Source organism: Rutilus rutilus (assembly GCF_951802725.1).
Source record: "Rutilus rutilus genome assembly, chromosome: 2".
Classification (NCBI taxonomy): Eukaryota; Metazoa; Chordata; class Actinopteri; order Cypriniformes; family Leuciscidae; genus Rutilus; species Rutilus rutilus.
The window spans coordinates 33,876,521-33,904,365 of NC_140210.1; the positions used below are offsets into that span (position 1 = coordinate 33,876,521).

Genomic DNA, 27,845 nt, shown 5'->3' on the forward strand with positions numbered 1-27,845 from the left:
ATGGTTTCACTGGTTGTGGTGGCTGTATTTCTTCTCTGGGGGACCCTGTTTCAACCCCCCCAGGTGGCAGGATTCAAACCTCTTTTTCAGGGTGGCTCCGTCACCCATCGAGAAATCACTCAGATGGCCATCCTCCGCAAGACAGCAGAAGTGTGCCGTGACATAGCCACTGCCCTGGGGCGAGACTTTACACTGGCTGTAAGAAAAGAACATGAGACTGAACCAACTGAATTGTTCCAAGAACCAGGAAGATATTAGCATTTTATAGTCACGCAAACTATTAATGAGTAAAAAAGGGTCTCTGATTATCATTCCTTGAAGAGACTTTTTATATTTTGTTTTACAACAGAATATTTTGAATTCCTCATATATGAATGTATATACCTCATGAATATGCCTCAAATGTGAATTTTGAAACTGCTGGTTTTTTTTAAGTTGCTATGTCTCAAGTTCTGCTACACTGATTTGAAACCTGAATAGACAACTGAAGGTAATTTGAGTTATGTTTTTAATAATAATAATAATAATAATAATAATATTCTCCACTTTCCACACCTCACCTCCAGATAAACAACAGACTGACTGTATCTGCTGTCCAACAAGCCTGCGCAACATCTCCTGATTCATCGTCTGCCATCTCTTCACTGGGTTTTTATTCAGCGATAATAGAGATTTATCTAAGCAATGCAGCCATAGATGTAGCATTTTTTCTGAGTGCGGCACGTCACATAGATAATGAGGCTTTCGGTGAGGGCCGGGACCTCATCACTAGTGGCCTGGCTGCTGTAAAGGCCAGTGTGCAGCAGGGGAGCTATATCTCTGGTCGAATCACACTGGGGGCTGTATGTCATACTCTACAGGTACGTTATAAATGGAGATTATAGTAGGTTGGTCTGTAATCTTTTTTATTTTATTTTTTATGCTGGTTTTATATATATTTGCGTTACATCCAAAAATATATATCAAAAGTGACTTACATGCATATGTTATCAGTTCATGCATTCCTAGGGAATCAAACCCATGTCGTTGCTAGCACCATTTACATGGAGTTGCCGATTCTCTCTTCTCTTATTTTATTTTATTACCTCTTAAACGTTTGTTTTTGCTCTGGTAGTTACAAATTGCGTTCCTCCAAGTGGTTGTTTTTTTAATGTACCCTGGGTTTTGACAGATCTGGGAAAACGGCATTTTCCTATTTTGCACCTTGGTCATGAAACAATTAGCAATTAGATTTTTGAGCATACTTGTTTCTAATTATGAATTTAAGATAACCATAAAGAATGCAGTAAAGGAGACATGCGATTGTTTCTTGTAAAATACCTCTGTGTTTAAAGCATAGACTGTAAAAAAATATGGACGTAGTGTCCGTGACGTCACCCGTAGGTTTCTGAAGAGCATTTTTGAAGCCCAAAGTGGGCGGAGCCGTCCGTCGCCATCTTGGCTTTGCGTCACTCCCGGATAACAGGAAATAGACAAACAGGCGGGGCGTGAGCAGGGGGGAAGGAAGTCGACCGGAAGTTGAAGTCGGCCGCGTTCCGCCATCTTGTAGCAGAACTTCACCTGCAGTTAGCATCCCATTGACTCCCATTCATTTTGGCGTCACTTTGACAGCGAATAACTTTACATCTGAGGCGTTTAAAGACTCCATTTGTCCATTATTTATTTCTAAAGAAACACGACAATGTATAAAATGCTCCATTACCTTGTAGCTTATGTTAAGGCCCCGTAGAAGCAGTTTTTGTAAAAGTAGGCTAACGATTGCGTCATAACCACACGACTCTCTGTCGCACAGTAGAGAGATTACCGTATGGACAGGAGGAGAAGCTCGCGGGCAATCGGGGGGACGTGGAGGCAAAATGACAATATAATTAATCAGAATACCTAGCAAAAGTTGCTCCTGCTCCAAGCTTATGGACAGCTCCTACTCACACTCTCCGTCTCTGCAAGATTAGGAAGGGAATGATTCAGATTTCTCTTGGCACGGCTACTAGAAGACAGACGGGTTGCTCACGTGGTCCGTGTAAAACTTTGCTCGGTTTGAGTCTGCGCGTCAGGAAAGGAAGTGCTAAGAAATCGCTAAAAATGGGCTTCACTTGTCTCAATAGGCTCTATGCACGAACGCTACTGACGTATTTCCGGTAGGATCTCAGCCAGCGTCTTTACTTCCGCATAGCGCGTTCTATAGGACAATTCACTTCAATAAAATTAATTTTCTCAGAAACGGAGACAACGATTTTAGAAACTGATTCGCTAGTCGGATTTCGCGCGATATGAGAGAATACTCACCCTCAAAGTTGTTGATGTAGCTCGTAATTTATAATTTAAAGAACTTCTCTTTTTTACTCATGTGTGACAGTTTAACTGCCTTACAATATTGTTAACTTCATTCACGTTAACCGCTGGAAGTTTTTGTAAACCGCGAGTGTAATTTGCCATTATCTCCACCTAATGCAAAAACTGCTTCTGACGCAGCACCGGATGTAACTGGGCGGGCTGAGACAAAACGCGGAAGCGATCGTGCATAGAGCCTATTGAGTTCCAATGGGGTCGCTGTGTCCATTTCTTTTACTGTCTATGGGCGTGAGTGGAGCTGAGGAGCCTGGCTATCTGAAATCACCTAGCTCGACGTGATCGAGTTAGCTGATGATGTAAAGCCAATTAAACGTTCCTATTTTTGCCCTTCGAAATATTATAATAGTTAAAAGACATGGCTACAAGTGAGACTGTGTATTACTTCGAGAGTGTTTGTGTATGACAGTGATTTATGTGCATACATGTCCGTCACTCTTTCGTGGTCCGTCAGCGCGGCATTGCTCAAGTTAGAGAGCTTATTCAGTCCATTTTAAATTCTGATGTTGGCCGTCTGTCAAATGGGTTATGATTTAACCGTTAAACCATAGATATATTGCCTTTGAAGTGCAAATAAATGCGCTAGAAAATCCGCGCTCATTCATGTGCATTTATTGCACGGACGGAGAAAGCGCCGACGCCCGCATGATTTCATCTGACGGTAATTTACATAAGCATATTATAATCCATCTGTTCCATGGGAGCAGAACGAACGAGCATTTATTGACGTTTTAAATTTGAAAACCCCAAAAAGCAACGAAATTGTCAGACATCCATTAGTGCATGTTCACAGAGGAAAACAACTGAAATACAGCGCTGGTTGTTCTCTCGAACGATAACGACGGAATCCAAAGACGTGGGCTTTGTAACGTTACCCAAGTATTAAATTGTATGAAATAATAATCCCGAAAAAAAGCACAAACACTGCAGAGATGGCAAGTTCAGCAGCTAACATTGCTGAGGCGAAGTGACGGCTAGTAACAGCAGACAAACGGCTAGCACTGACAGCGGCAATCCATCTGTCACTCAAGTGGCTTGGCCACACCCTTAAATTTAAATATTAATCAACTAAACGGACGAGTTATAAAATAATTCACCCCCCTCACAGTTGTTATGAAGGGCAAAATTAGCTGTATAGACTAAATCCACATACAGACACCAGGCTTTAAACACGTTTTTTTCTGCTGTAAAATTTGGCATTTTAACATGGGGGAGATACAGATTTGACTCACTTCTGACAACAGCCTCAAGCGGCCAGTCAACGAATTGCAGTTTAACTCACTTCCGTGTTGGTTTCAAGAGAGAGACGGGGAGGTTGCCGCATAGATATCATATATAAACGCTAGATGTCTTATGGCGCAGTCACTTCCGGCATCACCGTTCGGCCATCTTACGGCAGTGCTCTGTGCATTAAGGTGAATGATCAGCACGTACACAAATCCTCATATCTCGATGAAATCTCGACGGATTTACAAACGGTTTGGTTTCTTACAAACGTTATTAACATGGCTATAATTCCGAATGCTTGAACATGCATGTTATAATTTTTCATATGTATGCAGTTTATGCAGTGTCGTAACTACATCTCTGACGTTTATAACAAACCAAACCGTTTGAAAATCGGTAGAAAATTGAGCAAGTTATGGTTATTTTAAAGTACATGCACCATTAAACGAGTGAGCGAGCACCCTGTCGCAAGATGGCCGCCGTGTGCGGACGTCGACCTCCATTGGCCAACAGCGCGTACGAGGTATCTAGTGTTTATATATATATCTATGGGTTGCCGCTTGGTTTAAAGCAGCACCAGAGAATGTCTAATATGGCGAGAAGTTTCACTCTCACTACACTTCCGGCTTCTGAACTGGTTGCAGTTCCACTCTGATTCCATATGAGGGCGCTCACAGGACGAGTGCAGAATGAATGGAGGTCAATGGCGGTATACCCCTCAAAATCCACTTTTCTCAGGATATAATTTTTTGTCTAGTAATTTGAATGTTGTATTCGAAAGGAGATGCAAATAAATTACACATTGCTGGGTGTTAGATTTTTTAGAGTCACTTATTTGCTTTAAAAAAGTCTTTCAAAATGTCAATGACGTCAGAATGCTGACGTCATTAGCAGAATGCTAGCGTGTTATGGGCAACAACAACTCAACCTGTAAGAAATCAAAACGACATAAGTACTCATTCATTCAACTTTCGACCTAAAACCCATGTTGAACTTGCAAAATCTACAATCACATCTGAGATTTCTCAACGGCAATCGGGTGAAAGAGACAAATTTAGCCATCTAGCCCCATTGACTCCCATTCATTTTGCACTCATGGCGAGCGCCCCCAGTGGAACTCTGGTGGTACTACAACCAAAATTCGGTACAATAGGGCTTAATAGGGAGTGGACAGGCTCTCCGTAAACGGGCTCTGGCAGCACTCAGTAGCTTCGGGATTTCTTCACTGTATTCTCGCTTTTTGCTCGCAGGTTTCTCTCTAGAGCTCCCCCCACAGCTTCGGAATAGATATTTGACAACACTGTTGTAAAAACTCTTTGGTGATTCTCAGACACCAGAGGCTAGTAGATCAACGACATCAAAGCAGATGTGACATTCTTTAAAACGTCTTCTTCCTTCGGGTTCGGACAGCGAGAGGAAGCGCAATAATGACGGCATTTTAGCAGATTTCTTTTGGCCGTAAAGCAATTGTTTACATCGCGAGACCTGATATCACGCGAGACTTCCTGACGCGGCGGCCGGCGGCTCGCCGGCTCAAAGTTGCAAGTGCGAATTTTCCGCTCACGGGCACCAGGGGGGTGCGAAACGACCACCATTCAACCCGAAATAAGTAATATAACCATTCCAATGACTCCGAAGCTGTTCAGTTAAGGTAAAAAGTTACTTAGTTCACCTTTAAATCAGCGTTGTAGGCTTGGTCTATGTTGTATCATCAATCTCAATGGGACTTCCTGATAAAATTAAGGTAAAATAAAAAGAATAAAAAATTAAGCATTTTAAATCGGCTATTCAATTTCTTTTCTTTTTCTTATTTTTTTTTACTTAACTAAGAGTATTTGAACAATTTTGGACACTTGTTTGTTTGAATGAAAATATTTGTATTTCATTGCATAGAAAGCAAAGTTAAACCAAGTAACATCTGCAAACATGATGACAGAGCTTTTTCAGTCCATACAGGTTTAGTTTAACCACTGCAAATGAACTGTATGCACATGTTCCAATATGTTAGACAACCACAAAGTGTATACATACTTTTAGAACGTTGGACAGTATTATTTGTAATATTTGATTTGCAGTGTTTGTGTGCAGGATTTCTATAGCCACAGTAACTGGGTGGAACTGGGAAACACTGCTCCTTTCAGCCCCCTGATCAGACGTGAGCTTCCTCTCAACAATCTAGCAGGTATGACAAAATACAATTACCCTCATTTTACAATTTCCAGAGTGTTTTGAAACTAGTTTCACATTCTTATCTTTTATCTGTATACAGACCGCAGCACACCAACATGCAGAAGCTGCACTGGGAAAGACTGTAGTGATAACATTCTCCCAGAAATATTGCTGCATAAGAAACTAACCTCAGGGTATTTCAGCTTGGTCTCCTCTACAAAACCTGTGGGTAAGGAAGCTTAGCATCCCATGTGTAGTGTTGATCTGCCTTTCAATTATAACTCCTCTGTATAGGCCTGTCATCACAGTCCACAGGATGTTTGAAATTGGAACTATTAATCTATATATGCTGACATAATTTTCTCTCAGGCAAGTGTAGCCATGGTGGCCTTCTTGACTTGACCAGTTATAGAGACCCCACCGGAGGTATCAACAAGGATGACATCAGCTCAAGTCACGGCTTTCTTCATCAGCGTGCCGCTGAAATGGCCATCAATGCTACTATGGAACTGCTGGAAGACATCCGACTGGCCACAGGCAACCAAGCCTTTCTTCGGTACACATACCTTCTTTTTACACCACTCTTTGAGCTCTTCTTTAGCTAATTATATAAAAAAAAAAGAAACATTTAAGTCCTTCTGAAAAGTTCATATTTATGAGGTCATGTGCGTTCAATTACTTTGGTCAAAGTAACATGGCGAGGTACCATTTCGACATAAAATTAATCTCGATTTTTTAACTCTAACCAAGTGGGTATAAAATATTAATATAATATACACTTAAAATAATTGTACTTTAGTTTATTTTCATATAAACAATATATCTTATAAAAATATACATGAAGTGAAAATTCAGTTTATTTTTTTAAAGTGTATTTATTTGCACTTTCTTAAAAATATATTTTAGGTATATTTTAACTGTGTGCTGGAAATTATCATTGTAACAATGCATTGAAAGTATACTTTCATAATACATTATAGTATACAATAGTATTTTGTACAAAGTAAAGCTAAGTTTGGCATTTGTCATGGGCAAGTTCACTAATGTAGCGGCGTTGTGATCCGGGAGACACGAGTTTGAGTCCTGGCTCGTGGACCTTCGGTAGACCCGAGTTTGAGTCGTCTGTCTGTCTGTCTGTCTGTCTGTTTGTCTGCGATTGTGCTGCATTCACTCACAAAAATAAATGTTTTATATATTTACGGTAGGAAATTTACAAGATATCTTCATGGAACATGATCTTTACTTAATATCCTAATGATTTTTGGCATAAAAGAAAAATCTATAAATTTGATCCATACAATGTGTTGTTGGCTATTGCAACGTGCTACTTGTGACTGGTTTTGTGATCCAGAGTCACAATTTGTAATGTACTTGTAACAGAAATAAAGTACACTTTCATATCACTAATCAAGCCACAGACATATACTAAAGTATACTTAGTATACTTGAAGTTGTTCAAATTTAGTACACAAAAGTACACTAAATATACTTAAAGTTATGCTTTACTATGATTTAATTACAGCTAAAATATACTTAGTACAAAATAGTACATGTTGTTTCAAAATAGCACACTTCAAGTTAACTAATCATTAACACACTTGAATTATACTAAATTAGTCTGGCTGCAAGTATACTTAGCATATATTTTTTTCCACCAGGGTATTCTTTTATAAAATGATGAATGAAGAATGCATGCCAGTAGCCTCATTTATATTATAATGTTGTGTAGAAACTGTTCAACATTCGATCATACTATTTCTCAAATGTGCGTATATGTGATTCAGAGAACGAACATACCTACAAATAAATAAATGTGTGTATGCCTCACTTCCAGTTGTGAAATCTATAAAAATCACAAATGATCTTGAAGTTGTGTGTAGCTGAATGATTTCAGATCTCCCGTAGCTATGTAAAGATCCCGCAAAGACACGTGTCGTGTAACGTACGCATCGAAAACGTGTTGGTACAACAGCGGAAGTGTTTGCATTGCTTTGGACAACATGGCAGCTGATCAGGCATTAGATGTTGATGTTCAAACTTTTTTGTTTATGTACAACATGTTTCGTGGTCAAATCACAACTTTTTAATTCGATAAGCCGTCATTACGTTGTGCGTCAAGTTATCACTACCACACACCCCTTACAGCATTGGTCCTGGCTTTTGTTCACACAGGACGCATTCCGAGACTGATCCCGGCAATGTTACTAGGTCCCCATCCTAGCATCGATCCCGGCATCAATCCCAGGACGTGTTTGCGTTCACACAGAAGGCACTCTATCAATTTTACGGTCATTTCCTGGGATCAACGCGCTGCGTGAAAGAGGCTGATGAAATGTCGAGGGGTCTGACCACAGACTGAAGGTCTGGCGGCACACCGGTGTGATTGTCACCCGGTGGGTGGTGTGATGCCACGCCCATCTCGGGACTCGGCCGTGAAGCCAGTGCTGAAGCGGTCTCATGGAGCAGCCCGAGCGGAGTTACCACTGCTGCTGCTGCCATATGCCCCAGGAGCCTCTGAAAGAATTTCAGTGGAACCGCTGTCCTGCCTTTGAACATGTTCAAGCAGTTAAGCACCGACTGAGCACGTTGCTCTGTGAGGCGCGCTGTCTGTGCGACCGAATCCAACTCCATACCGATAAAAGAGATCCTCTGCACAGGGGTGAGTTTGCTCTTTTCCCAGTTGACCTGAAGGCCCAGCTGGCTGAGGTGCCTGAGCACGAGGTGTGCTAGTATGAGCCAGTCGTCGAGATAGTTGAAGATGCGAACGCCCTGTTCTCTCATGGGAACAAGGGCCCCCTCCGTGACTTTCGTGAAGACACGGGGAGACAGGGACAGCCTGAAGGGCAGGACCTTGTACTGATATGCTTGACCCTCGAACGCAAAGCGCAGAAACGGCCTGTGTTGAGGAAGAATCGAGACATGAAAGTACGCGTCCTTCAGGTCGATCACTGCAAACCAATCTCGGGGACGGATGCATTCGAAAATGCATCTCTGTGTGAGCATTTTGAACGGTAGCTTGTGAAGGCTCCGATTAAAAACTCGCAGATCCAAGATCGGTCGTAACCCACCACCTTTCTTGGGTACAATGAAGTAGGGACTGTAGTGTCCTGACCTCATATCGGCTGGAGGGACCGGCTCTATCGCGTCCTTCGCCAGTAGGACTGCGATCTCCGCGTGCAAGACATGGGCATCGGCTGCTCTCAATGTAGTGGAGTGGATGGCCCGAAACTTAGGGGGATGCGGGGCGAACTGAATCGCATAGCCTAATGGTCCGAATGAGCCAGCGAGATGGACTGGGGAGCACTAACCAGGCTCTCGGAGACCGTGCAAGCGGGACCAAAGGGACCGTAGGCGTACCCGGAGTGGGGCAGCAAGGTGGAACACAGGGGCTCAGCTCGGGAGGCTCTCTCTGGGAGGCGGCCCGTAGCGGAGTCTGAGTGTGCTGTGCAAAACTTACCTGGTTCCATGAGGCAGGAGGTGCAGGAGGCGGCTTTGTTGCATTCTCGAACTGCACACTGCTGCCTGCTGGCGATAGAAGAGGCGGATGAGAGTGGTGAGGATTATCTTCCCCCACTGCTCTCAGGACCCTCTTCAGACCCAGAGATGGAAGAAACTGCTCTTTTATTGAAAATTTGGGTACTGCTGGTTTTGAGGCCAGCGGCGGAACAAAAACAAAAGGAAAATGAGGATTTTCCACCCGGCCCTCTTCCTGGGGAGGGAGCGACGTGATCACCGTCTCCTGGAGAGCAGTCCCTTCCACCTCTTGGTCGCCCGTCCACGGGCGGGGCGGCCTGCGACTGGCTCCATGGCGCCGTTTAGGTGGAGGCTGCTGCTGCGGCGCAGGAGCAGGGGCAGATGCAGGAGACAGCCATGAACTGGCTGGGCGAAGTTCTCGACCGCGTCACCGAAGAGGCCGGTCTGGGACACGGGGGAGTTAACCCCCTGGGGTCGGCGGTATCGCCGGCGATACCAGCTCGGTTTTTTTCTTATCAGTGCAAAAGAGACTCAAAATACTCTGTTGATTTTGATCTTACATATAAGTTTTATGCATCATTCATCAAAACAAAGTGTTTTTGCCAAATAAATAAAAATAAACATGATGCGAGTTCTGCCTTCTCTCTGTCAGTGAAGTCCATTCTCAAACGCGTCCAAAAACGAACTGTACCTCAGCAAATACTTGTCACACAGGAACGAGTGATATGTCTTTATAAAGCTTGAATTCTCTTCTTTTAAATGAACATTTATTGAAAACAAATATTCTCTATTTAATCTGTATGAAAAGAGAGAGATGTCAGTCGTTCTCAGTTCAGCTCATTATAGCTCATTAAAGGTGAACTAAGTAACTTTTTTACCTTAACTGAACAGCTTCGGAGTCATTGGAATGGTTATATTACTTATTTCGGGTTGAATGGTGGTCGTTTTGCACCCCCCTGGTGCCCGTGAGTGGAAAATCCGCACTTGCAACTTTGAGCCGGCTGATATCAGGTCTCGCGATGTAAACAATTGCTTTACGGCCAAAAGAAATCTGCTAAAATGCTGTCATTATTGCGCTCCCTCACGCTGTTTGAACCCGAATGAAGAAGACGTTTTAAAGAATGTCCCATCTGCTTTGATGTCGTTGATCTACTAGCCTCTGGTGTCTGAGAATCGCCTAACGAGTTTTTACAACAGTGTTGTCAAATATCTATTCCGAAGCTGTGGGGGGAGCTCTAGAGAGAAACCTGCGAGCAAAAAGCGAGAATACAGCGAAGAAATCCCGAAACTACTGAGCCCCGCTTTAAGTGCTAATGTGATCATGCCCACGTAGCGCGCGCTATTCAAATGCAAATGATCTGAGGCAATCCATGCAAACGCCCACATCAGCTCGATAAAACACACCAAGTTTAATCAGACTCGTGCACTTTAAGTCATCTTGCTTCGCTGTGAGGAATAATCCTGGGAAATTTACCTCAGGTTTAGTTTCACTTTGAGGAGCAACGGATCCAGCTGAGGACTGTGAATAGTAAGTTCTTTATTCTTAAGTGCTTTGTTCTAATCTCGATATGCAATAGTGTCTGTAAACCGCAAAAAGACTGTTTAAATATGAATCGCGTGTCTGTGTGTGAATGAATGAACAGTACAGATGTTTACTTCAGCTGTAGGAAACAACAGCGCGCATCTGTGCAGCTCATTCACACTTGCACTTACATTAGTAAACATGTTATTTTTACATGAACACATCTACTAGTTTAGCTTTTACCAAACTATGCTATACTGAGATAAGTAAAACTCGACTGAAATATGTTGAAATAAAATGTCTTTGTATGAGCAACGTATTAAACTGCAAAATAACATTTATATGCTAATATATCATAAAACGATATGTTACAGACGAAATATGAATGTTTAGAAAAGATTTCGTTGATTAGTTTTGGATAGATTATAAAGCTATTACTGTAAAAAAAACTACTGTCACATCAAATAAGCTTTTGTTCACCAATTTCTGCTCATATGTTAAATATATAGTATGTGATGTTTTGTCAAAAATAAAGTAGGTATATTGAATTATCAACTAAGATGTTATTATAGTGTTTGTTCCAATATTCAAACTAATGAATCCTTGACTTTGAAATGCGTATGATAAAATGTATAATTTTTTAAAAGAAAGATTACACTTGAAATATAGTTAAAATTGTAATTGTTGTTGATTTACATATGAAAACTTTTTAATAAAATAGCAAAAAATATATTTACAAGGTAGATGTAAGCAACATCTTAATAGGTCAATATAAGCCTTCTCATTAAATTATTTATTATTGTTTTTTTATTAGTGACACATTTGGGGAGAGGATATATTCCAAAACTTTCTGAAAATACAGTATGAGAATGAACTGCATAGTTACTAGAAATGTTTACCTTGGATATTATACAATTTGCGTATACAAAATAAGTCCTCACATTCTTTCTTGTGGTACCCAGAGACACACCTGAATGAAAGGCTCATTATGCAGGTCATTGTCTTCTCAGGTGTGAATCACATCATTGTTCATGATCATTCACGCCCCCACGCATTTTGCCTTTCCAAACAAAAAGTGTCTTTCAAAATTTAAATCAATGTATTGTTTTATGTGAATGATTAGGCAGGATGAATTTCAGATCATTTTGAAGCAAAAACTCTAGACGACAACATCTATTAGTCAAAAGTCTTGTGGACACATGTTTAGTATGCGTTTTGTGGCCTTTCATTTTTAGTTTTTTCAATAACCATGCATAAACATTATTCTCTCAAAAATACAAACATGTACATACATGTTGCTCACATATTATGGTAGCCCTGTTTGTGCTAAATAGAGTGTAATTACACCTTTGCCATTAATATGTTTATAAGCAACTGAAAAAAGCACAAATGTCAGGCCATGTCAAAACATCTCAAGGACCCTAAAAACCCCTTAGACCCCAGACAGTTAAGGAACCGGAGCTTGTCGGTCCCTCTCATGTCGGCCAGACACAGCCAGTGGTGGCGTTCCTGGACCACCAAGGGGGACATCGCACGACCCACTGACCGTGCGGTTACCTTCGTCGCAAAAGGTTAAATCCGACGAGTACTTACAGGCCCGGGAAGGAAGACACGGTTCTCTGCACCAAGTGGTGTTAGGGCACAGCTGCATAGCAACGGCCAGTTCCACTGGCGGGATACACGTGTATCCCTTATCTTCTCGAGACGGACCCGGAAGTCTGACCCACCCTCCGATGCAGTGATCGACATCTGGTCGTCGCGGGGAGCACCAAAGGAGACAACCGGTACACACCTCAAGGGTGGTCCGGCGTTCTCCAATGGTGGCTCAACTGGCTGCGGAGCGTGAGAGGGGTGAGGGCTCCTAGGGGGTTGGTTCCCCGAAAGAGACGCAAAAAGCTCCGAAGCAAAAACCTGAAGTGCAATCACACCAGCTGCTTGTTATACCCGCGCTGCGAGGCTGCACAGCTGATGCAAATGATTGCACACCAATGTGTATTGGCTTGTTTTAGTTTCACTCGAAGTAGATTGGCCTCGCTAGCGAGATTCCTATTCGTCGGTCTCGGCGTGGCATCGACAGAGCGATCGAAAGGGAACAGATGTATTTCTCAAACAAAACGAGTCCGTAATTCCTGGCATGGGCCAGTCACTTCAGTCACCTCTCAGATATTTAATACAGACATTAGAGAATGAAAATAACATGAAAATAAAATTTCACACTGGTAACTTCTATAACAAAGTAACATCTCATAAGCCTAGAGAAGTCATTCAACTCATGTGGTATTTAGAAGGAAAACTATTGATTAATACTTTGATTTTAATCACTGTAGCAAATTAGCTCAAAATAAATATGAATAATCAGTCATAACTTGTAATAATTAATTATGAATATTTAGATCAGTTAATAGAATTAATTTAATGTAGTAAAATTAATATTACACTCAATCAACCTGTTCACCCCGTTGAACACTCACTGTTAATTGTTTATTAATTCTAAGAAATGTTCAATTCCAGGGGAGGGAAATGTCTTTCTTACTGTACAGTACTACTAAGGAGCCTGTAGTCAAAATCTAAATCGTAAAATAAACTTTGTTGCAAGCAGAGAATCAGAACCAAATACGTATTGTGCACAAGTTTTTTTAACTAAATCATAAGCATAACTAATCTAAATACACAACATACAATCACACATACTTGGGTATAATGGTAAGTGACAGAATGAAACCGGAAGCAGGAAATGGAACTATGGAAAATATCCATTTAACTATGAAAAGAACCATCAGCTTATTATTTTCAGAGCACCTCATTAAATGTATACTTGCATGGCCTTTGCAGTGAAAGCATTTTGTGAAGTTCCTAAGGGAGGATTTTGATGGTTCAATATGAGTCTCAATCGATTTCTTCTGCATTGAATGAAGAAATGGTGATGAACTTGAATGGTTTGTTTGACTCTGTCCTAGGGGTGTAACGATTCTTCAACTACATCGATGTATCGATTTATATTCCTATGATCCAACTACATCGATCTGTGCTCAGCAAGTTGGCAAGTTGGCCATATATCGATCTAACATCGTTTTAAAAGGTAATGAATCGATTGTATACTAGGAAACGATTTAAGCACGTCAGACTTTATATGTTTTTTCTTAGCACTTTTAATGATAAAGGCGTTAAACGTTACTCTATTCAGTCTGCCTATCTGTGACGTCATCGCCATGCGTGACTCGCCAGCAGCAGCGCAAAGTCTCTCACCTCAGAAAAACGGACTTTCCTGTGACTGTCCTCTTAGCCGCTATACTGCAGTAGTGCGCACTCTTCAATTGCACGCGCAAATGCGGCGGAGCGCGCTGTAGTAGGCCTATATCGCTTCACTATAGAGCACAAAATAAACTACAAGCATGCAACGTCGTTACGTTTTAAATTCGAAAAAAAGGTCCAGATTCAGTATCTGCGGTCAGATGATGTTGTCAGGCTATATGTCCGTGTCATTATTCTATCATTATTTTCATAACTTGTAACAAAATAAAGTCTCTCACCTCAGAAAAACGAAATTTCATGTCCTGTCATCGTTATACTGTGCTCGTAGCGTGCACTCTTTAATTGCACGCTCAAATGCGCCCCCGCGCGCTGTATCACTTCACTAAAGCGCAAAAGAAATACGAGCATGCAATGTCGTAAATTAGTAAGTTACGAAATAAAAGTAAAATACCAATAAATTACGTTATTGGTACGTCATGTTTGTTGTTATTTATCAGGAGCAGTTTCCATGTTTCTTTACCAGTTCTTCTAAGTATTGTGTATCACCATGGTAGCCTAATTGTTGTTTGTTTCCATAACAAAATGTCACTTACTGGTTATTTTGTATATTTTGATATGACTGTGGTGGCTCATACCAAGATTGTATTAACAAAAACTAGTTTGGGACTGCTATTTAATAGCTTAACCTCGCAGTGCCTACTGTTTATCAGTATTTGTCATATTCTTACAATTTTTTTTGTATGTTAAGTAAAGGGGGACAGAACTTCTGTGTCAACAATTTTTGTGTAAACAAATGTATTATAATAGGCCTATATACAGTGGGTACGGAAAGTATTCAGACCCCCTTACATTTTTTCACTCTTTGTTATATTGCAGCCATTTGCTAAAATCATTTAAGTTCATTTTTTTTCCTCATTATTGTACACACAGCACCCCACATTGACAGAAAAACACAGAATTGTTGACATTTTTGCACATTTATTAAAAAAAGAAAAACTGAAGTATTCAGACCCTTTGCTGTGACACTCATATATTTAACTCAGGTGCTGTCCATTTCTTCTGATCATCCTTGAGATGGTTCTACACCTTCATTTGAGCCCAGCTGTGTTTGATTATACTGAATGGACTTGATTAGGAAAGCCACACACCTGTCTATATAAGACCTTACAGCTCACAGTGCATGTCAGAGCAAATGAGAATCATGAGGTCAAAGGAACTGCCTGAAGAGCTCAGAGACAGAATTGTGGCAAGGCACAGATCTGGCCAAGGTTACAAAAATAATTCTGCTGCACTTAAGGTTCCTAAGAGCACAGTGGCCTTCACAATCCTTAAATGGAAGACGTTTGGGACGACCAGAACCCTTCCTAGAGCTGGCCGTCCGGCCAAACTGAGCTATCGGGGGAGAAGAGCCTTGGTGAGAGAGGTAAAGAAGAACCCAAAGATCACTGTGGCTGAGCTCCAGAGATGCAGTCGGGAGATGGGAGAAAGTTGTAGTTAGTCAACCATCACTGCAGCCATCCACCAGTCGGGGCTTTATGGCAGAGTGGCCCGACGGAAGCCTCTCCTCAGTGCAAGACATGAAAGCACACCTGAAGGACTCCAAGATGGTGATAAATAAGATTCTCTGGTCTGATTAGACCAAGATAGAACTTTTTGGCCTTAATTCTAAGCGGTATGTGTGGAGAAAACCAGGCACTGCTCATCACCTGTCCAATACAGTCTCAACAGTGAAGCATGGTGGTGGCAGCATCATGCTGTGGGGGTGTTTTTCAGCTGCAGGGACAGGACGACTGGTTGCAATCGAGGGAAAGATGAATGCGGCCAAGTACAGGGATATCCTGGACGAAAACCTTCTCCAGAGTGCTCTGGACCTCAGACTGGGCCGAAGGTTCACCTTCCAACAAGAAGCGCACAGCTAAAATAACGAAGGAGTGGCTTCACAACAACTCCGTGACTGTTCTTGAATGGCCCAGCCAGAGCCCTGACTTAAACCCAATTGAGCATCTCTGGAGAGACCTGAAAATGGCTGCCCACCCACGTTTACCATCCAACCTGACAGAACTGGAGAGGTTGGATGGTAGGAGGAATGGCAGAGGAGGAATGGCAGAGGATACCCAAATCCAGGTGTGAAAAACTTGTTGCATCTTTCCCAAAAAGACTCATGGCTATATTAGATCAAAAGGGTGCTTCTACTAAATACTGAGCAAAGGGTCTGAATACTTAGGACCATGTGATATTTCAGTTTTTCTTTTTTAATAAATGTGCAAAAATGTCAACAATTCTGTGTTTTTCTGTCAATGTGGGGTGCTGTGTGTACAATAATGAGAAAAAAAAATTAACTTAAATGATTTTAGCAAATGGCTGCAATATAACAAAGAGTATACAATTTAAGGGGTCTGAATACTTTCCGTACCCACTGTAATTCCTAAAAAGGTGGGTTGCGGCTTGATGACCATGGGGAAATGTGGGTCCCATGGCCAAACTATTCAAAACATCATTCAATGTTGTGATAATTGTAATTAATAATCGCAATTACAATTTCAAGGGAATATTCGACAATTATGATTTTTGTCATAATTGTGCAGTCCTACTTTATTCAAATAAAATGTGAATGCATTTGACATTAATTGTTGTTTACTTGTTTGTTTATATTCATAATTAATTGATGCCTGATTCCCTTACAATAATTTCTGGCTAAAAAGTCACTGAATCGATTTCAAGTCACTGAATCGTTTCGGATTGTATCGTTCTAAATGAACCAATATCGTCCTTGAATCATATCGACAACCACGAATCGCGATACGAATCGAATCGTTGTCAAAACGAATCGTTACACCCCTACTCTGTCCACATGGCTGGAGTGCAGATTGTGTCTTGCCGGACTAGGGCCGGAGAGGACACGCAGAGCTAACAGGAGAAGGAAGGAAGTCGGAAGAGTTTATTGTTGAAGTTGCGATTGACGACTTCTGCATTGAAGGAATAAATTGTGCCAAACTCCTGATGTTGTCCTTAATTCTGTTGTGGTTGAGAGAGTCCTCTCTCTTCTGAATGAGCATATTGCTGGTTGTGGGTCAAGGCCTGCTGCCCTGGGGCCTGGTGTGGCCATGCAGGACAGCTACGTGAGCGTACCAAGAAGGCCAAGATAGGACCTTGTGTAACAATTACAATTTAAAGCCTGATAAAGGTCCCACCTCTCAGGGTTGGATCGACCAATAAGGTGGAATTTCCAACCGGGAACATAAAATGATCACACACAATGTCCTGGGATGCATGTTCATTTCGTCTATAAATTAATGCAGGGAAATCTGTTTTGAGGGCTGTAGGTCTTTCCTATGGCCTCAGTCTTGACCACATGACCACATTTTTAACAGCAATAAAACCATCTTATCTGATGGTCGCCCTGGCGACTGAGGCCTTTTCTGCTCTCTTGCCTCTTCTGGGGGGATATTTTCATTTTTATGCTGATGACACACAGATATACATTCACTCAAAACCTGATGTAAATGTGGCTGCTTCACATCTTTCTAACTGTATCACAGATATCAAAAATTGGATGTCTATTAATTTTCTATGTCTAAATAGTGCAAAGACTGAAGTGATGCTTATTGGTTCGCCTCACCAGTTACGCTGAGTGAAACCTGTAGCTTTACATGGCTCTGTTATACAGTTCCAATCTAAATGAAAAAACCTGGGAGTAATTTTCGATTCTAATTTAACATTTGATCTTCACGTACGTAATACTGTTAAAGTTTATTTTTTTCATCTCAGAAATATATCCAGATTACGGTCCATGCTGCCTTTTCCTGTCGCTGAAAAATTAATCAATACTCTGGTTTTCCCTAGAATTGATTATTGCAATGCCTTGTTAGCAGGAGCATCAAAATCTATTTTGAACAAACTTCAGTGGGTACAAAACTCTGCTGCACGTATTCTGACTAGGACAAGACATAGAGATCATATAAAACCTATTTTAGAGACCTTGCACTGGCTACCTGTCAAATTTCGTGTTGATTTTAAGATTCTTATGTTGACCTACAAGGCATTAAATGGACCTCAATATTTTTCTGAGCTTTTAATACCCTACATTCCGACACGTAATCTTCGCTCGGCCGATGCTGGTCTTTTAGTTGTTCTGGTAACGTACCTAAAAACAATGGGTGATAGGGCGTTCTCTTCAGTTGCCCCAAAGTTATGGAATTCTCTGCCTTCCGAAATTAGAAATGCACCATCCTTGAAAATGTTTACCTCCTTTAAAACTTATTTTAAGGAAGCATTTGGGTGAAAGGTGATTTTTGTGGTTGTTTATGTGATGTATTTTATAGGTTAACTATATGTCTTGGATACTTATTTTTAAATTGTTTTTAGGTTTGTAAAATTGTTTGTAATACTTTTTTGTATTGTGTTTATCATGCCTATTTTATCTATCTTAATTTTGCTTATGTAAAGCGCTCTGAGAATTGACTTTTAAAAGCGCTATACAAAATAAAGTTATTATTATATTATTATTATTATTATTTCATTCCTAAGAGTGGGCTTTAAATCTTATTTGTTAAATGTAATAAATAGTCATGTGTCCGATTGTCTCAGTCATTACATCACTCATTAGATATATAGAAGCAGCAGTGGATTCCAGAATCCACCCCTTCTTCAGTACATCTGCTTAGAACCTGACGGGTCGCTAAAAACGTTTCCACGTCAAAGACCTTTTTTTTTTAAATATGAAAGTTAGCATGGATTTTAGAGTATGCACACACTCTAAGTTCAAATCTGTGGGTTTTATAAATGAGGGCCCCTACTGTGTTTTAGCTTTTAGTTGTGTTTTAGTGTTTTAGCTGTGTGGAATGCCATTTCTGCTGATGCTGTGGATACACAGAGTTCTTTAGTTATAACGCCCCTAGAGTAACAAATTTATACGGCCAGTCTTATTTGTTTCTTTCTTTCTCTCAGATTGATGGGCCTCAGTCAGACCTCAGTTCTGGCTTTTGTGATTGACACCACAGGCAGTATGTCTGATGACATTGAAGCAGCCAAGACAGTGTCCTTCAGTATCATAGACAGCAGGAGAGGAACACCGAAAGAACCTTCAGAATACATTCTAGTCCCATTTAATGATCCAGGTAGACATCTTGTGTCTATATTATCCAGTTTTCCCCCCAACAAAGGGCAAAAAAAGCAAAGGAGGCAGTGCCTCAAAACATTGAATTTGAATGACAAAATAATCAACAATCAACAGTAAAAAAAAAAAAAAAAAAGAAGAAATATGAGATTTAATATTCTATAGACTACAATTTTTTATGATAGCTTATATGCACTCACTGTCCCACTGTGACACAGTGATGACACTCACTGTGGCGTGGTAATGCTGTGATTGGCTGATCACGCGGTCAACATGAATGCCTGCCCATTATGTGTGTAAATGAGCCTGAATGCATCAAACATTCATTGAGGCATTTGCATCAAGTGAAAATGGATGGAATAATTAGTAAACTATTCACCCATTCGGACATAATCACTTTTGTTCATGTTCAAATCTAACTTGCAATGACTTGAACATGAAATGATCTGTGAGTGAGTTGCTTTTTATGGAATATATTAAAAGTACACATGTCTGCCCTCATCAATACAAGTGTGATGTGATGTGTGATCTGAATGATAGCTGAACAATAGTTAGTGGAAGTAAATTATGTAAAGATATTCAAAATATTTCAGTTAGATTATTATTAAATTATTACATTTAAATGATGTAAAACATTATTGTTTCTGTAGTGTTCTGTGATGTGTTTGTGTCATACAGATTTTGGACCTCTGACAAGGACTGCAGATGCAGATATTTTCAAAGCGAAAATCAATTCCCTCACAGCATCTGATGGAGGAGACATTCCAGAGATGTGCTTGTCAGGATTGCTGGTGTGTGTGTGTGTGTGTGTGTCTGTGTGTTTGTGGGTCTTTAGGAGAGTTTTGTAAACCTTGATTTAAACTAAGAAAAACACTCCTATTCACATTGATACAGTATACACTCACCTAAAGGATTATTAGGAACACCATACTAATACTGTGTTTGACCCCCTTTCGCCTTCAGAACTGCCTTAATTCTACGTGGCATTGATTCAACAAGGTATTGAAAGCATTCTTTAGAAATGTTGGCCCATATTGATAGGATAGCATCTTGCAGTTGATGGAGATTTGTGGGATGCACATCCAGGGCACGAAGCTCCCATTCCACCACATCCCAAAGATGCTCTATTGGGTTGAGATCTGGTGACTGTGGGGGCCATTTTAGTACAGTGAACTCATTGTCATGTTCAAGAAACCAATTTGAAATGATTCGAGCTTTGTGACATGGTGCATTATCCTGCTGGAAGTAGCCATCAGAGGATGGGTACATGGTGGTCATAAAGGGATGGACATGGTCATTTAAACGATGCCCAATTGGCACTAAGGGGCCTAAAGTGTGCCAAAAAAAACATCCCCCACACCATTACACCACCACCACCAGCCTGCACAGTGGTAACAAGGCATGATGGATCCATGTTCTCATTCTGTTTACGCCAAATTCTGACTCTACCATCTGAATGTCTCAACAGAAATCGAGACTCATCAGACCAGGCAACATTTTTCCAGTCTTCAACTGTCCAATTTTGGTGAGCTTGTGCAAATTGTTGCCTCTTTTTCCTATTTGTAGTGGAGATGAGTGGTACCCGGTGGGGTCTTCTGCTGTTGTAGCCCATCCGCCTTCAAGGTTGTGCGTGTTGTGGCTTCACAAATGCTTTGCTGCATACCTTGGTTGTAACGAGTGGTTATTTCAGTCAAAGTTGCTCTTCTATCAGCTTGAATCAGTCGGCCCATTCTCCTCTGACCTCTAGCATCAACAAGGCATTTTCGCACACAGGACTGCCACATACTGGATGTTTTTCCCTTTTCACACCATTCTTTGTAAACCCTAGAAATGGTTGTGCGTGAAAATCCCAGTAACTGAGCAGATTGTGAAATACTCAGACCGGCCCGTCTGGCACCAACAACCATGCCACGCTCAAAATTGCTGAAATCACCTTTCTTTCCCATTCTGACATTCAGTTTGGAGTTCAGGAGATTGTCTTGACCAGGACCACACCCCTAAATGCATTGAAGCAACTGCCATGTGATTGGTTGATTAGATAATTGCATTAATGAGAAATTGAACAGGTGTTCCTAATAATCCTTTAGGTGAGTGTATAAGATTATATTACTGATACAATTATTGTGAATATCACAGCTGGTTTGAGCTTTGTCTGAGATAAAGCCAGAATGAGAAATTAATAATATCTTGAGGTCTTCTCATCTTGTTTTTTTCAGTTGGCACTAGCAGGTGCTCCTCCGTCTTCAGACATTTTTGTTTTCACCGATGCTTCAGCAAAGGACAGGGAATTAAAAAGCACCGTTCAGGCCATGATAGAACGCACCAAGTCAACAGTGAGTGCCTGCAGAACACTTCTACGTCATTGCTGCTAATTTGTAACTGACACTCTCTGCAATTTCTCTCTGCCCTCCAGGTCACATTCATGTTGACTAACTCCTTCTCATTCCGTAGAAGACGGGATGTCTCACAATCTCAACAGTTTAATTCAAGATCAATTCCTCAGTCGGACATACAGATATACAGAGACCTGGCTCAAATTTCAGGTGGACAGACCATAGAGGTCCCAAGGGCTACACTGTCTCAGGCCACTGCAGTCATTACGGATGCATCTACCTCAGACCTGGTATGTTCTGACAATGACTAATGTATGTATATATATATATATATATATATATATATTTATATATTAGGGATGCACTGATACCGAGACCAGTATTGGTACCAGTATTGGGATAGAGAATTGTCTCGACCAATTCGTACAAATTCATACGAGTGAGTAAAAGATGGCTAATTCGTACAAATTCTTAAGACCTCACTCGTACGAATTTGTACGATTTGTCTAAACCCCAGTGATGGGTAGGTTTAGAGGCGGGGTCAGGGGTAGGTCATTTGTATGAATTCATACGAATTGGGCAACTCGTAAAATATGTACGAATTGCTGTGAAATCGGGTTGGATATTTCACTGGTATCTAAACATTTGAACCACTGACCTAATCCTTAGCACTGAGCCTGCTGGAACAGCTCTAAATATGAGCTGTGCAATTAAATGATAAAATAGGATAGAGCAATAGAATGAACAGTGAAAGTAGCTGTAGCTCATACAATACATTTAAACATGCTTAAGCATGATTTGCTAAACAAATTAAGCCAACTAATATGATTCATATTCTTTTGGTTTCTCTACCCAATATATTTAAAAGTAAAAAATGCAGTTAAAATACAGATATCGGCAAGAACCAAAACTGAAAGTATCGGTATCGGACTCATTCTGGAAAAAGTTAAATTTTTATTTGTTTCAATTTGGTGGTTGGAATTTTGCTGTGAAACACGACAACATTGAAAACGTCTCTGTGTTTCTTGAAGGTGACTGTTCTTCAGGTCGTGAGAAGTCCAGCCATTGCAGAAAATTTTTCTTTTGTGTTGGATCCATCTCTGTCCAATGTGACGGTGTATGTCACCGGAGACTCTCCCGTCTTTACCCTCTACAGCCCTACAGGTGAGCCAACGCACCTCGGACATTGTGTGTTGATGATATGAGGGTTTTATTTTCTCTAATAGAAAAATCCAGATGCCAGAATCATTGTTAAAAATAAGCTATGCTTCTCCTGCCTTTCAGGTGTGTCTCAGTCAGATTCAGTGGCAGATGGTCCTCTGGGTAGCATCCTGACTGTTGGGAATTTAAGGAGAGTTACACTAAACTCTGACAACCAGACGGGGATGGAATGGAAGATCAGCATTAACTCTGCAACTTTCTACAGCCTTAAAGTCACTGGTAAGTGGTTTTATTCTGCCAGATATGTAAACCATTGATATTAAAAAAAGAATTATCAAATGTATTATTATAATTACATTTATGTTTAATCTTTTAGTTTAACAAACAATGGCTTTGAAAAGAAAATCAGTCAAATGTTTTCATTTGGAAGATTGCAATAATGTTGCATCTTGCAATAGTTGTGCTACTTTCACTATATTTTAATTGTGACTACAGGTCAGAGCTCTGTGAACTTTCTCTTTAACTTTGTGGAGCAGTCAGAGGGAGGTGACATCACACCGAAAGCCAATCGTCCATTCATCGGTATGATATCATCTTCTTTTTCCTTCTAATATTTCTTCTTGATTTTTTTTAAACAGTTGATTATTTCTTTTGACACTTTTCTTTTGTCAAAAGTTTTGAGTCTGTAAGATTTTAAAAATGTTTTTTGAAAGAAGTCTCTTATGCCCACCAAGGCTGCTTTTATTTGATAAAAAAATACAGTATACTATAAACAGTAATATTGTATTATTATAAATATATATTATTACAATTTATAATAACTGTTTTCTATTTTAAAATAATTAAAAATGTAATTTATTCCTGTCCTGGTAAAGCTGAATTTTTTAGCATCAGTGGAACATGATCCTTCAGAAATCTTTCTTAAGAAACATTTCTGATTATCGATGTTAAAAACAGTTGTGCTGCTTAATATTTTTTTGGATTTCATTATAATTTTTTTCAGGATTTTTTGAATAGAGAGTTCATTATGTGTTTTTATTCTGTCCTTGCTGAATAAAAGTATAATTTTAAAAATATATATATATATTTCTGATGCCAAACTTTTGAACAGGAGAGTATAAACATGACGAACTATCTTTATTTAAATTTTTTAGTGTTGTCAATGTGAATGAAAAATGTTTCTTTAATTGTTGATCAGGTCGGAAAGCTACTTTGTTTGTCTCTGTGACCGGAGGAGATTCAGTCACAGTGACTGACGTGCTTCTAGTTGAAGCTTCAGGATCTGATGTTGTTAATGGAACCATCAAAGCAGTGGGAGCGACAGACTTCCTGGTGAATGTAGAGAAAATCCCAGAGGGAGCATTTGTGGTCCAACTTAAAGGACTGTTGAATGACTCAACTCGATCTTTGCCTAGTCAATTCCAGAGACAGTCACCCACACAGCAAAAAGGCTCTAGAGTTACCATCACGGTGAGCTTAAGTGGATAGTTCAGCAAAAAAACATTGACACATGATTTTTATATAAGTTTAGTATGAGCAGCACAGAATATTCAATTAAATATATGCAAAATACATTGACAATATTTCTAACCATATTAACCATTTCACTTCTCAGGCCCAACCAGATAGCTATATAGAGCCTGGAATTCCTTTCGATCTCAACTTTACATTGGTCAATAATGCTACAGGGAGCAACTACACTATCCGAGCCCGGACTGACCGCGGCTTCAGCGTGTCTTTCCCCAGCTCTCTGAACGTGGGGACAGAGAGCAGCGCTCAGGGAACTGTAACACTGACCGCACCCTCCAACACAAAGTCAGGGACGGATGTCACACTCACTATTGAAGCAGAAGATCCAGAGTCCAGTGACTCGAATTACGTGGCACTGCGCTTCAGTGTCATGACTAAGGTAGCTGTTATGAAAGCAGCTAGAGTAGACATTATTAATAATTACCATCAGCTTGACTTATGTTGTATTTTCATTGTACTGTAACTGATCTCCATTGAATAGAATAGCTTTCTTCGTGACTCATTGTTTTTGCTGCAAACAGTATTAGCATTTGATCCCTTCATCGACTCTGACTAACCTCAATTATTTTTATTTTTATTTTGGCAGGTGACTGATATTTCTAGCCCTGTCTGTCAGGTAGTGAGCATCAAAGCTAACTGTTCTGTGGAATGCAGCACGGCATCATGGGAACTCTCCGCCAACTTGACGGACGGGAATGGCACAGGCATATCCGGTGTGTCTTTCAACCGTGGGAACGGCTCTCTCAGCTTAAGCGTTGTGATAAGTGAGGATGGCACAAATGTGACTGTGGCATCCTATAATGCATCCTGTTGTTCTCAGGAAGTAGAGCTGGTAGTTGTGGACATGGTGGGAAATGTGGGCACATGTTTCACTTCTATAAAGAGTCCCTCTGTAACTGCAACCACAGTTGAGCCCTCTACAGTCACTAATAAGCCTTCGACAATCACCACGGTCATTACCACAACCAATAGAGGCTACTTTGTGTCTTTCTCAATGTCTGTTTTGCTCTGCAACTTAATTGCTTTTTTTATGTGAATAGGAGAAACTTCAGTTGAGTAGAAACTTATATAATGATATACGAATAACATGCCTCTGAAGTACATAATCAATGTCTAAATCATGTGACAATGCTTAGGTGTAGAATAAAATTGGTTGGAATATAAATTATCTTTTTCTAATTCTTTTTTTTTTTTTATGTGCAATAATCATTGAAAATTATTACAGAAAACGAAGAGTTGCCTTTTACTTAAAGCTGCAGTCCTTAACTTTTGGCGCTCTAGCGGTTAATAAACAGAACTGCATGCGTATTGCGGAATAACATTGTAGACGGAGCTACTTCTCTCTGTTTATATCTATGACGAGTCACGCAGGTACTGTGCTACTCCGCAGCAGTACGACCCGAACCAGTCTAAAATAGTCCGAATATAAACACTTATTATAGGTGGACCGTAGTGATTCAGGATAAGACAAAAACACGGTTTGGAAAATGGATTCATGATGTACTTGTTAATTTTATAATATTTGTCCCTGAGTTCAATATGCACATTTCCTGAGCATGTTATTGGCCAAGGCTCTGGAAAGAGCTTACAATCCTCTATAATAAACAGTTGATGGCATTTCACAGATGATTGCTTTTAAAATATATTATTTGGGGTTTAAACCTGGGGTTTTGGGGTTTATTTGGGGTTTTGGGTATGGGATTATTTGGGGTTTTCTTCCTTTGCCTAAATAGAAGAAAAAATGATCAGGTACAGTATCTTTAAATTAATTGTCTTCACTTTCTTTTTTTATAGTAAAGTATGAAGTTATTAAGAGATTATTAAGAAGTTATTATTCAGAAATAATTAATATAAAAAATAGGGAGAGCTCAGCTGTAACCTGTACTTATTAGGTTTGAAGCAGTGTTTGACTGAGTTAAGTTACATCCTGTCTGATACTCCTAAATAAAGAGAATTCAAATGTTTATAGACTGATGCCACATATGTGAAAAATTTTAACTCCCTAAAATATAGAGAATTTATGTCTTTCACCATCTACCATACATAATATTGTGAAAAGAATCCAGAGAAATCTCAGTCTGTGTAGGTCAAGGCAGTAGACCTCCGTTGAATGTGCGTGACCTTTGAGCCCTCAGATGGCATTGCATGAGAAACCATCATGCTACTCTGTTAAATACAACCACATGTGCTCTGGAGTACATCAGAAAACCATTTTCACTTAACAGAGTCTGGCGCTGCATCAATTCAACTTGAATCTGTTACGCAAGGAGAAAGCTATACATCAGCTCTATGCGGAGATGCTGGGCAAGTTCTCTGGGCCCGAGCTCATCTCAGATGGTCTATAAGACAGTGGAAGTGTGTGCAGTGGTCAGATGAGTCCATGTTTCAGCTTGTTTTGGGGAACAACATGCATCTAGTTCTCAGTCTCAAAGACGAAAGGGACCAACTAGACTTCCATCAGTGACAGGTGCAAAAGCAAACATCTGTTCTGGTATTGGGGTGCATCAGTGCAAGCGGTATGGGTGACTTGCGTTTGTGTGAAGGTATCACTGACATGAAGGCATATATTTGGATTGTACAGAGATATAAACTGTCATCAAGATGACATCTTTCCTGGGAAGCAAGACAATGCCAAGCCTCATTCTGCACATGCTAAAACTGAGTGGTTTCTAGACACTCTGCACCATAGAAGGGATGTGCTTGCCTGCCTGCAGTGCTTTCTTGTATCAGACAAAATTGGGCAAATATTCCACTTACAAAACTGCAACAATTAGCATCCTCAATTCCCAAATGATTAAAAAGTGTAATTAAAAAGGAAAGGTGATGTGACACAGTGGTAAACATGCCTCTTGTCCCAACCTTTGTGGAGTATGTTGCAGCCATCAAAATCAAAACTTTGTTTATATTTACAATATAAAATTATGTTGGTCAGTGAAAACATTGGAAATATTTTCTATATTTTGTATTGTCAGGTAAATTAAGGTTCAAGAGAATTAACAAATCACAGATTCTTGATTTTATTCCATTTTACAAAATGTCCCAACTATTCTGAAAATGGGGTTGTATATAAATAGTCGTGTCATTGTTTGGCACAATATGGCTGCCGTCGCATCAAGCGCTTTGAGTACCCAGAAAAGTGCTATATAAGTGTGACAAATTATTAATTATTATTATTAACAAATCACAGAATCTGTGATTTGTTAATTCTCTTGAACCTTAATTTACCTGACAATACAAAATATAGAAAATATTTCCAATGTTTTCACTGACCAACATAATTTTATATTGTAAATATAAACAAAGTTTTGATTTTGATGGCTGCAACATACTCCACAAAGGTTGGGACAAGAGGCATGTTTACCACTGTGTCACATCACCTTTCCTTTTTAATTACACTTTTTAATCATTTGGGAATTGAGGATGCTAATTGTTGCAGTTTTTCTCTCGTTTCAACCAGATGATCCCACAGTAGCTGCACGGGTCTCAAGCTGTCTGGCGGACATCTCCACATGGATGAAGGAACATCACCTGCAGCTCAACCTGGCAAAGACTGAGCTTCTCATCCTCCCTGCCAATCCGTCTATACAACACGACTTCACCATCCAGCTAGAGTCATCATCAATCACCCCATCAAGGTCGGTCAGAAATCTCGGAGTAACGCTTGATGACCAGCTGTCCTTCACAGATCACATTTCAAAGACAGCTCGATCAT

General features: G+C 40.2%; 1 protein-coding gene across 1 annotated transcript; it reads left to right on the forward strand.

The window, feature by feature from the left end:
- Window positions 1-26,091, forward strand: LOC311284675 (von Willebrand factor A domain-containing protein 7-like; the record flags this gene model as incomplete). The annotated part of the gene is made up of 15 exons (XM_084399853.1): window positions 1-198; window positions 567-860; window positions 5,665-5,758; window positions 5,846-5,974; window positions 6,115-6,301; window positions 18,941-19,110; window positions 19,788-19,900; window positions 21,326-21,442; window positions 21,523-21,732; window positions 22,474-22,606; window positions 22,727-22,882; window positions 23,099-23,185; window positions 23,802-24,073; window positions 24,219-24,512; window positions 24,720-26,091. 15 exons carry the CDS (start codon window positions 1-3, stop codon window positions 25,167-25,169), a joined length of 2,904 nt encoding a protein of 967 aa, XP_084255979.1. The 3' UTR covers window positions 25,170-26,091.
- Between the last annotated feature and the right edge of the window lie 1,754 nt (window positions 26,092-27,845).